This window comes from Mobula hypostoma, chromosome 2 (genome assembly GCF_963921235.1).
Source record: "Mobula hypostoma chromosome 2, sMobHyp1.1, whole genome shotgun sequence".
Lineage (NCBI taxonomy): Eukaryota > Metazoa > Chordata > Chondrichthyes > Myliobatiformes > Myliobatidae > Mobula > Mobula hypostoma.
This window is the reverse complement of record NC_086098.1, coordinates 226,357,051-226,373,024: the sequence shown is the minus strand read 5'-3', so window position 1 is coordinate 226,373,024 and position 15,974 is coordinate 226,357,051. Positions and strand designations below refer to the sequence as shown.

General features: G+C 43.1%; 1 protein-coding gene across 1 annotated transcript in view; it reads left to right on the top strand.

The window, feature by feature from the left end:
* The first annotated feature begins 2,145 nt into the window (after positions 1-2,145).
* npepl1 (aminopeptidase like 1) overlaps positions 2,146-15,974 on the top strand; it is a 29,072-nt gene continuing 15,243 nt past the window's right edge. Inside the window, exons 1-2 of the mRNA XM_063041570.1 lie at positions 2,146-2,333; positions 15,646-15,831. Of these exons, the coding sequence (XP_062897640.1) occupies positions 2,184-2,333; positions 15,646-15,831 (336 nt within the window). The 5' untranslated portion in view covers positions 2,146-2,183. The remainder of the gene's footprint in view (positions 2,334-15,645; positions 15,832-15,974) is intronic.

Sequence of the window (15,974 nt, the reverse complement as noted above, 5' to 3'; positions counted from 1 at the left end):
ACAGAAGGGAGATTCCTCGGTGGTTTCCACAAACACTACGGTCACCTTTCTTCCTGTAGATGGTGACTATCAGCGCATCTTTGAAGTCCTGAGGGAGACATTGACTCTGCCAACAAGCATTATATAAGTTCAACAGTTCAGTCTTCAGAGCAGGGCCACCTTGCTTCAGTACATCTGATGGAATGCCATCTTGCCCGGGTGCTTTACCACTTCTGGTGTCTTTTAAAGTCTTAATAAGTTCTGTCATAGTGATGAGTCCACATAGCTCTTGTCTTACCGGTCTAGTTGTGAGCCTTTCACATGCATTGTGGTCAGCCGCACCTTGTTGGTTTAGAAGGTTACAGAAGTGTTCCCTCCATCACTCAATGATGTCTTTCCTGTCAGAGTATAGCTTGCTCCCATCTACAGTTTTTACTGGGGCCACTGTATTGCTTCTTGGACCATAGATAGCTTTCAGGCCTGAGAAGAGCCCATGGTAGGCATTCCTGTCTGACATTGCTTGCAGTTCTTCCGCTTTCTTATTCCACCAGTTGTTCTTCATAGCCCTGATCGCCCGTTGAACTTTGGCTTTCAGGGCCTTAAATGCTGCTTTGCTTCTTTCAGAGTTCTCTTTCAAGTGACACATATAAAGCCTTTATTTCATCTCCAACAGTTCTTGAATTGAATCATTTTGTTCTTAAAACCAGTCAGGAGTTTTTCTCGTAGGGTGACTAAGCATCGCACTTGCAGTTGAATGGATGGTTTTCTTGAGCTGCTTCCAGCATTCTTCAATATTGGTTGTGTCAGTGAGAGGCTCTTTGTCTTCTTGGAGAGATAATGTCAATGCTAAATCTCCTCTAATGTCCCTCTAAAGTAACTTGTTGATATCCATTTTCTTGGGTGTTTCACTGTGTGTTTTTCGCCTTGGCAGCAACAGTTTAAGTCTAAGCAACGCACATCAAAGTTGCTGGTGAACGCAGCAGGCCAGGCAGCATCTCCAGGAAGAGGTACAGTCGACGTTTCAGGCTGAGACCCTTCGTCAGGACTAACTGAAGGAAGAGCTAGTAAGAGATTTGAAAGTGGGAGGGGAGGGGGAGATCCAAAATGATAGGAGAAGACAGGAGGGGGAGCGATGGAGCCAAGAGCTGGACAGGTAATTGGCAAAAGGGATATGAGAGGATCATGGGACAGGAGGCCCAGGGAGAAGGAAAAGGGGGAGGGGGGAAACCCAGAGGATGGGCAAGGGGTATAGTCAGAGGGAGAGAAAGGAGAGAGAGAGAAAGAATGTGTGTATATAAATAAATAATGGATGGGGTAGGAGGGGGAGGTGGGGCATTAGCGCAAGTTAGAGAAGTCAATGTTCATGCCATCAGGTTGGAGGCTACCCAGACGGAATATAAGGTGTTGTTCCTCCAACCTGAGTGTGGCTTCATCTTTACAGTGGAGGAGGCCGTGGATAGACATATCAGAATGGGAATACGTGTGAGTTGTGATCGTACCATGTAATGATCAGATGAGCACTCTGCTCCACGCATTGCTTTTGTCGATAGAACCGCCGGCATATCTGCTCTGCGAGTCACAACGTAGTCAAGCAAATGGAGATGCTTTGACCTTGGGTGTATCCAGGTGAAGTAGTTCTTCCCGTAACACTGTATTACAGCAGTGAATGGTAATAATGCAGGGCATTTCTTCAGGTCAGGTTTCTCATGATATGCCAAATACAGAAGTGTCACTTTGCTTTCCCACAGTTGTAATGCGCTTCGAGCATTCTAAGAGAACGGTGGGTTAGCAAGAGGCGATTACGTGATCACTGTAATCAATTCTGAGGCACTGAGGATCAAATGCTTATAGTAAGCAATTCATTTCTTAAATTAAGCCTGTAATTCCTCAGTTGCCACCCCCCTATATCTTTATTGGCCTTTAGAAACGCCCACTGACCTCAGGGGCTGATAATCGCCCACTTTCATGACTACTGCCCTACATTTCCCGCATCGGGAGGCATGGGGACAATGGCCCGTCGTGGGCACGGCTTGTAGTCAGTGGGCGGCTTCGTACGGGCCAATGGCCGAAGCCTCTCGGGCCGGACCAATCTGATGCGCCGATAGGGGGGCGTGTCTTTAGAGCCGCAGGCGTGTGGGTGGAGCCTAGACCGGGACATGGGGGCGGAGTCTCGCGAGAGCTGAACTCAGCTGAGGCGGGCCAAGATGGCTGGTGTGGAACTGTGCTTCAGCGCCGGTAGTGGGGATTCGGAGCCTCCCAGCCGGCCGCTGCTTATCGTCGGACAGCTGCCCAACCTGCAGAAGCTGCGGTGGGATGAAATTAGCGGCAAGCTGTCGCCTCAGGTGACGGAGGAGGTGAGAGGTTGCGGGCAAGGGCGTATGGATAGCTGGACTTGGCCCCGAGGTCAGGGCATGAGGTGACACTGATCTTTCCCGGGCATCGGGTACCCGAGCTCTCTCCCCTTCCCCTAGGTATCGGGGACCCGAGATCCCCGTCCTCCCTCGGGGATTCCAACTCCAAAACTCCCCCCCCCCCCCGCAGCGGCAGGACCTTCGACCCCTGTCCTGCACGGGATGCAATTTTTTCTAGTTGCAAAGACTATTAATACGACTGCCAATGACAACCATTGCACGGGATAGTATTTCATAACTGTTGCACAGTTTACGCGGCTCTGAAACAAGCCATTCAGCCCAATCCAGTCAGTTTATTCGTTACCTAATGCCCTAGTCATCGCCAAACCTCGAGTTGCTCCCAGAAGAATTGTCTCCTGCCTTTCCGCATCTATAAACGTTGTTACTTCTCCCTTGTAGGCCAGTGCCGCTTACCCCAAAATGCATTTCTGTTCTTTGCTTCAAACAGTCCCTGTCCCACAGTCATACCACACTTTGCTGGGTTTCTTCTGAATTTATCGTGTGTTCTGGTTATGCTTTTCCTGAGTGAAAGTATTCTCTCCTTATCCTCCATTATCAAAACCCTTTTATAATTTCTGCTTGCATATCCTTACATATTTGGCATAATCTCCATTGTTTCGATATTCCTGCTTGTAATGTGGCATTTGGAACTGCACATTTTGCACCAAGTATAGGTCAACTGGTTTAGATCTGAGTTCAATGCAAGTTTGCATAACTTCATCACTTTTTAATTCTCCTTTTTTGAAACAAGTACAAGTGCTTGGTTTCTTTATTTTATAAGCATTGTTGACTTGTGGTTCAAATGTTATTGATTATATGTTTGTCCCTTTACTCTACGGAGGCTCATGCCTTCCAGGTAATAAGCAATCTCCCTGTTCTTCCTTTCAAAATGTACTATTTTGTATTATTTATCCATTCTGCAAGTAATGGCCTTTGTTGATATTTCCAATCATCAGCATTGATTATCCTCCCAATGTTATTTTCAAATTAATTTCATATCATTTTTGTAAGTTGCAAATACTTGTGCAAAATTGATTCCTATTTTTCTTTCTTTCTTTATCAATCTTTTTATTGATTTTTATAAAAGTACATATATATAGACAAGAGGAGGATTATCTCAGATATCTATATCGATAACAATACATATAAAGGTAAAATAAACATTATCAAGATCATACATAGTATTAATCATTAATTATATACATAGTATATAATAAAAAAATGCTCCTCTTATTTCATAAAGAGAAAAACAATAAAAAAACTTTTATAATTTTATATATAGGAAAAAACCCATTATTCTCTATAAACAAAAACAAAAAGTAATTAAAAAAAGGGGACTGGGCAGTCCATATTGAGAATAGAGTAAGAAAAAAGAAAAACTTTCTGATCAAATCCAAAGTTTTGAGAGAGTAACTGGGAGAGCAATAAATCAAACCATATGAAAATATTGAATAAAAGGTCGCCAAGTTTCTTCAAATTTAATGGATGTATCAAATGGCCGACTTATTTTCTCTAAACTTAGACAGGACATAATGGAGGAAAGCCAATAAAAAACAGGTGGATTAGAGTCCTTCCACTTAAGCAAAATGGCTCTCCTAGCCAATAAAGTTGTAAATGCTATCATCCGTTGAGCAGAAATAGGAACATATCCTGCTTCCAGTGGAATGATCCCAAAAATTGCTGTAGATAAATTCGGTTGTAGGTCCAAATTCAAAACTTTTGATATTTTTAAAGACATCTTTCCAAAAATTATCTATCTTGATACAAGACCAAAACATATAAGTTAAAGTAGCCACCTCAATATTACATCTGTCGCAAATAGGATTAATATTATGAAAACTATGGGTTAATTTATCCTTTGACATATGTGCCCGGGAAACTACCTTGAACTGTATCAAGGAATGATGGGCACAAATGGATGAGGTATTTATCAAATGAAAAATTTTATCCCATTGATTATCTGAAAGTGACTCTCAAAATGCCAATTCCCATGCACCTTTAATTTTATCGTTAGATACCTTTCGCAAATTCAATAACCATTTATAAATTATAGCTATCAATCTTTTTTGAAATGGTTTAACCTGAAAAAGAGTATCTATCATATTGGGTGGACAAGCAGAGGGAAAATTTGGAAGTAAACTACGTAAAATATTCCTAATTTGTAAATATCTAAAAAAGTGTGCATTAGATAAATCATATTTGTCCACTAACTGAGTGAAAGAACCTATTTTTCACTACAAATAGCTACAATTTACTTCCATATGTTGCTGTCTTCCTTGACGCCAGCCAGCAATCTGTTTTGGTACTTGTACCCTTACTCTGCATTCTATGGCATTTGTTAGTCTATCATAAGATACCTTATCAAAGATCTTTTGAAAATATAGATAATTACATTTGCTGAATTAAAGTTGTCTATCTTTTAAAAATCTTATCCCTGAAATAAAAATTCAATGTGGTTCCTCAAGCAAGACTTTCCATATCTGAATTCATACTGTTCTCATTATTACAGTTTTGGACTTTAGATTTTTTTAAATACTCTTTAATAGGGATCCCATTGTCTTTCTTTTCACAGACTGGTTTATAATTTACCTGATGTGAATGTAGCCATTATGTTGGCTATCATCCAATGTCATGTTTACCTTTTCTACCTCCCCAATAGGAAAATAATGATTGACTGTCTTTGGCATTCCCCGTTAAACCTGTTTTTTTCCCCCATTTGTCCCTTAGTGGTCATTCCTCATCCTTTTAAATTCTCATGTTTGTAAAATATCTCACTCCTTTATCATATTTTAATAATTTAATTTCATCATTCCTCTTTGCTTTCCTTTTTTTCTTTCTTCTCTCCTGATCCTTTTGTCTCCCCTCTTGTAAGGAAAATATTGAAGGGGAATGAAGAAATGTCAAAGAAATTAAATGGAATGTCAAAGAAATTAAATTTTCCATCAGTCTTTAGTGTATAAAATGCTACAATCAGCCTGAACAATAACAGGAGGAATTAAGTACCAACACTACCCAAAGAGTCGCATTAATGAGACCAGTGCCTGATTCGTGCCCCAAATGGTTTGCATTCTTGGATCCTAAAAGGAGTGCTGCTGACTTACCAGATTCATTGTAATCTTTCAAAAATCCATGAAGTGTCAGAGGATTGAAATGAGCCAATGCGATGCCCCTATTCTAAAAGTAGCTAGCTAAAGGAAGATTAGCATAACCTGCTGGGTACATGATGCTGTGCTGACCAATATAAACTACACCATGATCAATCTAACCCATGTCTCTTATACAGACCATAACCTTCCATTTTTCTTACATTACTGTGCCTATTTAAGAGTCTTTAAAATGTCTCTTTTGTATGATCCTGTATCACCACCCCTGGCAGTGTGTTCTAGGCACCCACCATTCTATGTGTGTTTTTTAAAAAAAAAAGTCTTTCCTCCACTCACCTTAAATGGATGTTGTCTGGTCTTGGCCATTGCTGCCTGTGAATAAAGTGTGGGCTCTTCACTCTATCTTTGCCTCTCATATACCTCCATCAAGTTGCCTCTCATGATCTAAAAAGAGAAGCCCTAGCCCACTCAACCTTCCTTCATAATATATGCTCTTTGATCCAGGCAGTATTTATTATTAAGGAAGCACTAACAACGCATTTAGTAAATCATAACCTAATCAAGCAAAAATTTGTCCTGACAAACTTGTTAGTTTTCTGAGGCAATCTTGAATGAGGAGATAGAGCAGAACCAGTAAATGTATTTGGACTTCAAGATGATTGATGAGGTGTATCAGAAAGAGACCTTACAAATTCAGAGCCAATGGTGTTGGAGGCGATATATTGAAATGGGTTGAGCACAGGCCTATATGTGGAAAGCAGCAAGTTGTAATGAATTTGTAGTAAGTCGGCTGGCAGAAACAACCAGTGGGGGTACCAGAGAAATCAGTACTGAGACCAGAACTGCTTGCAATTGATAATGAACTGAAGGAAGGTGGCCAAGTTTGTAGATGGTGCAAAAAAAAAATGGGAAAGTGAGCTGTGAGGAGGGTACACGCAGCACCCAGAGTAATTTACTAGGGTAAACGAGTGACCAAAAATCTGGAAAATGGAGTGCAACTTATGAAAAAGTGAAGTTGTTGTTTTGGAAAGAAGAATATTAAATGGAAGAAAGCTACAGCACTACGTTGGTTGGGCATCCTTAAACATGGAACACAGAAATCCAGAACACAAGCAACTGCTAACTAATGGAGTGTTGTTCCTGAGGATTGGAGAACAGAAACACAGAAGGCTTACTGCACTGGTGTGATGACATTCAGAGTTACAACAAACAATTTTGGACCCCTTGTTTAAGCAAAAATATTCCGTTGGTGGTTGTTCAGTGAAGCTTTGATAGCAGGTTTTGAGTGATTATCCTACAAGAAAAGGTTTTAATGAATTGGAACATGACTCATGGTAGTTTTAAAAAAATATGAAAAATGATCTTGAAATGTAAAAGATTTTAAGGACAAATGCTGAGATGCAAAAGAATTTCTTTGGCGTTTAGTACCTTTGGAATTCCCTGATGAAGAGAGCTATAGGAGCAGCCTCCTTTTAGTATAATTTATATGTCTATGAAGCCTTCTGAGTGGCAAAGTTCTACGTTCCTATCGGCACAATATATTTTTTCTCTCTAATCTGATCATTTTAACTGTTTCCCAAACATGAATGGTGAGTTAATTTGTATTTGGTGTGGAATAAACATGGGCAAGAACGTCTCTGTGAGGGAGATAGTTATGGAGCACTAGGAGGAGGCACAGGAGTCTGTACTATGGAAGATACTGTGATCATATTATTATTGAATAATGTCACGCAGGAATTAAACATTAACACAAGAGGAAAAAGACCATTAACAGGGCTTGTGCTTGATAAGTTCCTGGATGATTTGCATTCTAGGATCCTAAAAGGAATGCTGCTGAAATAGTGGATTAGTTGTATCTTCCAGTAATGATTATGCAAGTGAAGTGGCAACCCTGCTTGCAAAGTTTCTCGTTCCTGTTCCTCATTCCCTACAGAATGCAAAGGGATAAAAAGCGATTCTCCTTGACATGGCTCCCTGCTCCTGGTTGCTTCATTATCATTTTAAGCCCACTCTTTTGATTAAATATTAGTAGTCATTGTTAATGTGTACACTATCATAAAGAGAGGGAGGCTGAAAGATTGCACTGAGCTTGATCTTCTCTTATCAGCCAGTCATTATAATTTTATGATGTTCAAAATGGCAAAGTTCAATTGACTCAACCAGCGTTACACTTATTGTCAGCACTTTTGCAGGAGTTTCTTGATGATGAAAGACAAGGTTTGTCTAGCACTCATACTATGATGCAAATCTGGTCATTTGGCTGTCCTCCTCCGTCCAGCCTACAGCTAGAGGTTAAAGAGCAAGGCGCCAGAGGTAAGGGCACCAAGGAGGTGGTTGTAGGCGGCAGGTGAGCAGCTACAGTATTGTTGGAGTCAGTGGACTGGGCCATGTTCAAGGACTCATCAGAGGATCTAAATAAATACTCCACGGTTGTAACAGGCTTTCTAACGTATACAAGTATGTCCCCACAAAAACATTCAGTGTTCCCCAACTCAAAGCTCTGAGTGAACCAAAAGATCTGCACTCTGATGAGGGGGCAGATTGATGGGGTTCAGGTCTGGCAACCAAGGAAAATATGTACAAGAGGTCCAGATACGACCACCGGAAAGCCATCTCATATGTTAAGTGTCAACTCTTACTGAACTTGAATCACAGAAGGATGCTCGACAACTGTGGCCAGGTTAGAATGCTATCAGCTGCTACAAAGTAAACCAAATGACATGTGACAACAAGTTATCACTCCCCAGATGAGCTCACTGCCTTTTATGCTTGCTTTGATCGACAGAGCATGGAGACACCTTCACAAACTCCCACAGCCCCTGACAGCCCTGTGTTTTCAGTCCCTGATACCGACATCAGAGCATCCTTCAGCAAGTTGAACCCGTGGAAAGCATTTGGTGCAGACAGTGTACCTGCTGAATACTGAAGACCTATGCTAATGAACTGGCTGGTGTGTTTACTGATATCTTTAACCTCTGGCTTCAGCAGTCTATGGTACCCACCTGCTTCAGTCATACTGGTGCCCATAAAGAACTTGGTAACCTGTCTCAGTGACTATCATCCAGTAGCATTAACATCCACTGAGAGGAACTGCTCTGAGGTTGGTGATAAAGCATATTAACTTCTACTGGAGTAATTCGGATCTACTCCAGTTTGCCTATCATCACAACAGGTCGACAGCAGATGCCGTATCACTGGCTCTTCACTCAGTCCTGGAACACCCAGACAGTGAAAGGACATGCATCTGGATGTTCTTTATTGACTACAGCTCTACATCCAACACTGTTATACCATTAAAACCAATCAATGAGCTCCAATTCCTAGACCTCAATGCCTCTTTGTGCAACTGGGTCTTCAATTTTCTCACTTGCAGACCTTAGTCAGTTCGGATTGTCAACATACCACCACAAGGCTGGCTGCTTACTTGCTTTACCTGCTCTACTGGCTTTATACTTATGACTGAGGTTAAGTACAGCTCCAATACCATATTTAAGCTACACTCACAACATGCTGGAGGAACTCAGCAGGGCAGGCAGCATCCGTGGAAACGATGAGTCGACGTTTCGGGCCGGAACCCTTCGTTAGGACTGAAGAAAGAAGGTGGGGGAGGGTTGGAAGAAGGCTGGTAGGTTCAGTTGAAAAACCAGTAATTTGAAAGACAAATGGGTGGGGGAGGGGAAGCAGGGACGTCATTGGCAGGAAAACAATGGGTAGTAGAAGAAGGAGGTGGAACCATGAGGGAGGTGATAGGTAGCTGGGAGAGGGGGCAGAGTGAGATAGGGATAGAGGAAGGGAGGGGGAGGGAATTACCGGAAGTTGGAGAATTCTATGTTCATACCAAGGGGCTGGAGATCTCCCACCCGGCACTTATCCCTGTAAGCGAAAGTGCTACAGCTGCCCCTACACCTCCTCTCTTGCCACCATTCAGGGCCCCAAACAGTCCTTCCAGGTGAGGCAACACTTCACTTGTGACTCTGTTGGGGCCATCTATTGCATCTGGTGCTCCCGGTGCGACCTCGTCTACATTGGTGAAACCCGACACAGATTGGGGGACCATTTCGTCGAGCACCTCCACTCCGTCCGCCACAACAGACAGGATCTCCTGGTAGCCACCCACTTCAACTCTGTTTCCCATTCCCATTCAGATATGTCCATACATGGCCCCCTCTACTGCCATGATGAGGCTAAATTCAGGTTGGAGTAGCAACACTTCATGTACCGTCTAGGTAGTCTCCAGCCCCTTGGTATGATCATAGAATTCTCCAACTTCCGGTAATTACCTCCCCCTCCCTTCCTCTATCCCTATTTCACTCTGCCCCCTCCCCCAGCTGCTTATTACCTCCCTCATGGTTCCGCCTTCTACTACCCATTGTTTTTCTGCCTATGACGTCCCTGCTCCCCCTCCCCCACCCCTTTGTCTTTCAAATTACTGGTTTTTCAACTGAACCTACCAGCCTTCTTCCAACCCTCCCCCACCTTCTGTCTTCAGTCCTGACGAAGGGTTCTGGCCCGAAACGTTGACTCATCATTTTCATGGATGCTGCCCGACCTGCTGAGTTCCTCCAGCGTGCTGTGAGTGTTGCTTTGATCCCAGCATCTGCCGATTATTTTGTGTTTACCATATTTAAGCTGCTTGTTGGCTGAAATCAAAGGAAGTGACAAATCAGCATTTAGGAAGGAGATTGAAAATCTGCCTGAGTGGTGCCACAACAACTTCTCACTCAATATCAGCAAGACTCAGGAGCAGATTATTGACTTCAGAAGGAGAAAACCAGAGGTCCATGACCAGTCCTTACTGGGGAATCAGAGTTGGATAGGGTCATCAACTTTAACTTCCTCAGTGTTATCATTTCATCAGATCTGTCCTCTATCAGACACGCAAATGCCATTATAAAGAGAGCACCCAGTGCCTCTACTTAAAAGTTTGCAAAGATTCAGCATGTAGTCTGAAAGTTTGACAAACGTCTGTAGATGCACTGCGAAGAGTACAGTGACTGGTTGCATCACAGCCTGGTATGGAAACACCAATGTCCTTGAATGGAAAATCCTACCAATGGTCGAGGACACAGCCCAGTCATCACAGGTAAACCCTCCCTACCATTGAGCACATCTACAAAGAGTGCTGTCACAGAAAAGCAGTATCCATCTTCGAGGACCCCCACTATCCAGGTCATGCTCTTTTTTCGCTGAAGCCATCAGGAAGGGCGTACAGGAGCCTTGGGTCCCACACTGCCATGTTTAGGAACAGTTATTACCCCAACCTATCAGGCTCCTGAACCTGCTACCTTCACTCACCCTAACGCTTAGGTGCCAGCTGATTTTATAAGCGATTGATTCACTTTCAAGAACTCTACAACTCATGCTGTCAATATTATTTATGACTTATTTATTATTACATTTTTCTTTTTGTATTTGCACAATTTGTTATCTTTTGCATATTGGTTGTGTGTCCATCTTGTGTGATGGTTTTCATTGATTCTGTTTTTTGTATTTGCTGTGAATGTCTATAGGAAAACCAATCTCCGTAGTGTATGGTGACGTATATGTAGTTTGAGAAATTTTCTTCAAATTTTGACATATCATTAACAATTGCTTTCCTTTGATGGGTCTACAATGCATTCAGTATGATTCAAGGTGAGGAAAAACCAGTGTCATATTTTGTGAGTCAGTTATGTAGACATCTACCAAACATGCTACATTTTACCAGACTTACCTTAGAAATCCATCTATTCTGCATTGAAAAAAATCAATACAAACTGCATCTAACATCTCCTAAGGAGTCTGTTCTGCAGGCAGACCATTTGGTCACATTAATATTATTTTGAGATTACATTTTCTTCAAGTGCAGACCATGTTTCTGGGTATGAGGCCCGTCAGCTACACTCACCTGGTTTAACCCACCTGTCCAAGATGTGTACTGGAGTGTGGCTGCAGACTCATGCAAACAACTACTTGGAGCCACAGGTGAGATCTGAGTGAATGGTGGGGACCAAAGGTGGGTGAGCTGCCCCAGAATGGACAGCACAAGCCCCTTCACCAGAGGTGCTAGCCCTCCCTGTGGACCCATTAATGGCAGTGTACATAGAAACATAGAAAATAGGTGCAGGAGTAGGCCATTCGGCCCTTCGAGCCTGCACCGCCATTTATTATGATCATGGCTGATCATCCAACTCAGAACCCTGCACCAGCCTTCCCTCCATACCCCCTGATCCCTGTAGCCACAAAGGGCCATATCTAACTCCCTCTTAAATATAGCCAATGAACTGGCCTCAACTGTTTGCTGTGGCAGAGAATTCCACAGATTCACCACTCTCTGTGTGAAGAAGTTTTTCCTAATCTCGGTCCTAAAAGGCTTCCCCTTTATCTTCAAACTGTGACCCCTCGTTCTGGACTTCCCCAACATCGGGAACAATCTTCCTGCATCTAGCCTGTCCAATCCCTTTAGGATTTTATATGTTTCAATCAGATCCCCCCTCAATCTTCTAAATTCCAACGAGTACAAGCCCAGTTGATCCAGTCTTTCTTCATATGAAAGTCCTGCCAAACCAGGAATCAATCTGGTGAACCTTCTTTGTACTCCCTCTATGGCAAGGATGTCTTTCCTCAGATTAGGGGACCAAAACTGCACACAATACTCCAGGTGTGGTCTCACCAAGGCCTTGTACAACTGCAGTAGTACCTCCCTGCTCCTGTACTCGGATCCTCTCGCTATAAATGCCAGCATACCATTCGCCTTTTTCACCGCCTGCTGTACCTGCATGCCCACTTTCAATGACTGTTGTATAATGACACCCAGGTCTCGTTGCACCTCCCCTTTTGCTAATCGGCCACCATTCAGATAATAATCTGTTTTCCTATTTTTGCCACCAAAGTGGATAACTTCACATTTATCCACATTAAATTGCATCTGCCATGAATTTGCCCACTCACCCAACCTATCCAAGTCACTCTGCATCCTCTTAGCATCCTCCTCACAGCTAACACTGCCACCCAGCTTCGTGTCATCCGCAAACTTGGAGATGCTACATTTAATTCCCTCATCCAAGTCATTAATATATATTGTAAACAACTGGGGTCCCAGCACTGAGCCGTGCGGTACCCCACTAGTCACTGCCTGCCATTCTGAAAAGGTCCCGTTTATTCCCACTCTTTACTTCCTGTCTGCTAACCAATTCTCTATCCACATCAATACCTTACCCCCAATACCGTGTGCTTTAAGTTTGCACACTAATCTCCTGTGTGGGACCTTGTCAAAAGCCTTTTGAAAATCTAAATATACCACATCCACTGGTTCTCCCCTATCCACTCTACTAGTTACATCCTCAAAAAATTCTATGAGATTCGTCAGACATAATTTTCCTTTCACAAATCCATGCTGACTTTGTCCGATGATTACACCGCTTTCCAAATGTGCTGTTATCACATCTTTGATAACTGACTCCAGCAGTTTCCCCACCACCGACGTTAGGCTAACCGGTCTATAATTCCCCGGTTTCTGTTCCTCTCTCCCTCCTTTTTTAAAAAGTGGGGTTACATTAGCCACCCTCCAATCCTCAGGAACTAGTCCAGAATCTAACGAGTTTTGAAAAATTATCACTAATGCATCCACTATTTCTTGGGCTACTTCCTTAAGCACTCTGGGATGCAGACCATCTGGCCCTGGGGATTTATCTGCCTTTAATCCCTTCAATTTACCCAACACCACTTCCCTACTAACATGTATTTCGCTCAGTTCCTCCATCTCACTGGACCCTCTGTCCCCTACTATTTCTGGAAGATTATTTATGTCCTCCTCAGTGAAGACAGAACCAAAGTAATTATTCAATTGGTCTGCCATGTCCTTGCTCCCCATAATCAATTCACCTGTTTCTGTCTGTAGGGGACCTACATTTGTCTTTACCAGTCTTTTCCTTTTTACATATCTATAAAAGCTTTTACAGTCAGTTTTTATGTTCCCTGCCAGTTTTCTCTCATAATCTTTTTTCCCCTTCCTAATTAAGCCCTTTGCCCTCCTCTGCTGAACTCTGAATTTCTCCCAGTCCTCAGGTGAGCCACTTTTTCTGGCTAATTTGTATGCTTCTTCTTTGGAATTGATACTATCCCTAATTTCTCTTGTCAGCCACGGGTGCACTACCTTCCTTGATTTATTCTTTTGCCAAACTGGGATGAACAATTGTTGTAGTTCATCCATGCAACCTTTAAATGCTTGCCATTGCATATCCACTGTCAATCTTTTAAGTGTCATTTGCCAGTCTATCTTAGCTAATTCACGTCTCATACCTTCAAAGTTACCCCTCTTTAAGTTCAGAACCTTTGTTTCTGAATTAACTATGTCACTCTCCATCTTAATGAAGAATTCCACCGTATTATGGTCACTCTTACCCAAGGGGCCTCTCACGACAAGATTGCTAATTAACCCTTCCTCATTGCTCAAAACCCAGTCTAGAATAGCCTGCTCTCTAGTTGGTTCCTCGACATGTTAGTTCAAAAAACCATCCCGCATACATTCCAAGAAATCCTCTTCCTCAGCACCTTTACCAATTTGGTTCACCCAATCTACATGTAGATTGAAGTCACCCGTTATAACTGCTGTTCCTTTATTGCACACATTTCTAATTTCCTGTTTAATACCATCTCCGACCTCACTACTACTGTTAGGTGGCCTGTACACAACTCCCACCAGCGTTTTCTGCCCCTTAGTGTTACGCAGCTCTACCCATATCGATTCCACATCTTCCTGGCTTATGTCCTTCCTTTCTATTGCGTTAATCTCATCTTTAACCAGCAACGCCACCCCACCTCCTTTTCTTTCATGTCTATCCCTCCTAAATATTGAATATCCCTGAACGTTGAGCTCCCATCCTTGGTCACCCTGGAGCCATGTCTCTGTGATCCCAACTATATCATAATTATTAATAACAATCTGCACTTTCAATTCATCCACCTTGTTACAAATGCTCCTTGCATTGACACACAAAGCCTTCAGGCACTCTTTTACAACTCTCTTAGCCCTTATACAATTATGTTGAAAAGTGGCCCTTTTTGATGCTTGCCCTGGATTTGTCGGCCTGCCACTTTTACTTTTCTCCTTACTACTTTTTGCTTCTACCCTCACTTTACACCCCTCTGTCTCTCTGCACTGGTTCCCATCCCCCTGTTGTGAACTAACCTCCTCTCGCCTAGCCTCTTTAATTTGATTCCCACCCCCCAACCATTCTAGTTTAAAGTCACCTCAGTAGCCCTCGCTAATCTCCCTGCCAGGATATTGGTCCCCCTAGGATTCAAGTGTAACCCATCCTTTTTGTACAGGTCACGCCTGCGCCAAAAGAGGTCCCAATGATCCAAAAACTTGAATCCCTGCCTCCTGCTCCAATCCCTCAGCCACACATTTATCCTCCACCTCATCGCATTCCTACTCTCACTGTCGCGTGGCACAGGCAGTAATCCCAAGATTACTACCTTTGCGGTCCTTTTTCTCAACTCCCTTCCTAGCTCCCTATATTCTCCTTTCAGGACCTCTTCCCTTTTCCTACCTATTGTCATTGGTACCTATATGTACCACGACCTCTGGCTCCTCACCCTCCCACTTCAGGATATCTTGAACGCAATCAGAAATATCCCGGACCCTGGCACCAGGGAGGCAAGCTACCATCCGGGTCTCTGGACTGCGTCCACAGAATCGCTTATCTGACCCCCTTACTATCGAGTCCCCTATCACAACTGCCCTCCTCTTCCTTTCCCTACCGTTCTGAACTACAGGGCCGGACTCTGTGCCGGAGGCACGGCCACTGTCTCTTCCCCCAGGTAAGCTGTCCCCCCCAACAGTACTCAAACAGGAGTACTGGATGAATTCCTCTGCTGATAACTATCAGGAGCTAATACACAGTTTTAAGGCATTGATGGTGTTCTAATTAATTCTTACTTCATTTAAGTACATAATTTGTTACTCAGTTAAACAGTAGTTTGTCTTTTTAATACCTTTTAAACTATTTCCTTGAAACTTCAGCTAATTGAGGCAGCCACCTAATTAGGCTAAGATGTACTGGCCCCGATGTATCGCAGAATCTACTGTATTGTACTGACCAGGAAACACTGGGCTTGTCCTCAGTAGTAAAAGATGTTTGTAAATGTAACTTGCTTTCTTTTTACAGGTCTGGAAGACAGCACTGAGCAACCTCAACCCCAACCCTACAGATAACTGCCCCCTGTACCTGACATATGCCACAGTCGCTGCCCTGCCCTCTCGAGTCAGTCGTCACAACAGCCCATCTGCAGCAACGTTCCTCACCCGCCTAGTTCGAAGCTGTCTGCCTGGGGGAGCCAACCGCTGTATTGTGGTGAGTACTAATCTCTGAATAAGGTCATTGAGTGTATTTAAGGCGGAGGTTGATCGATTCTTAATGTAACACACTGTAAGGATTCACTGCTGATGTAATAGCTTCTCTGTAATGTTTCACTGCTAAGGCTAATGAAATGGCTT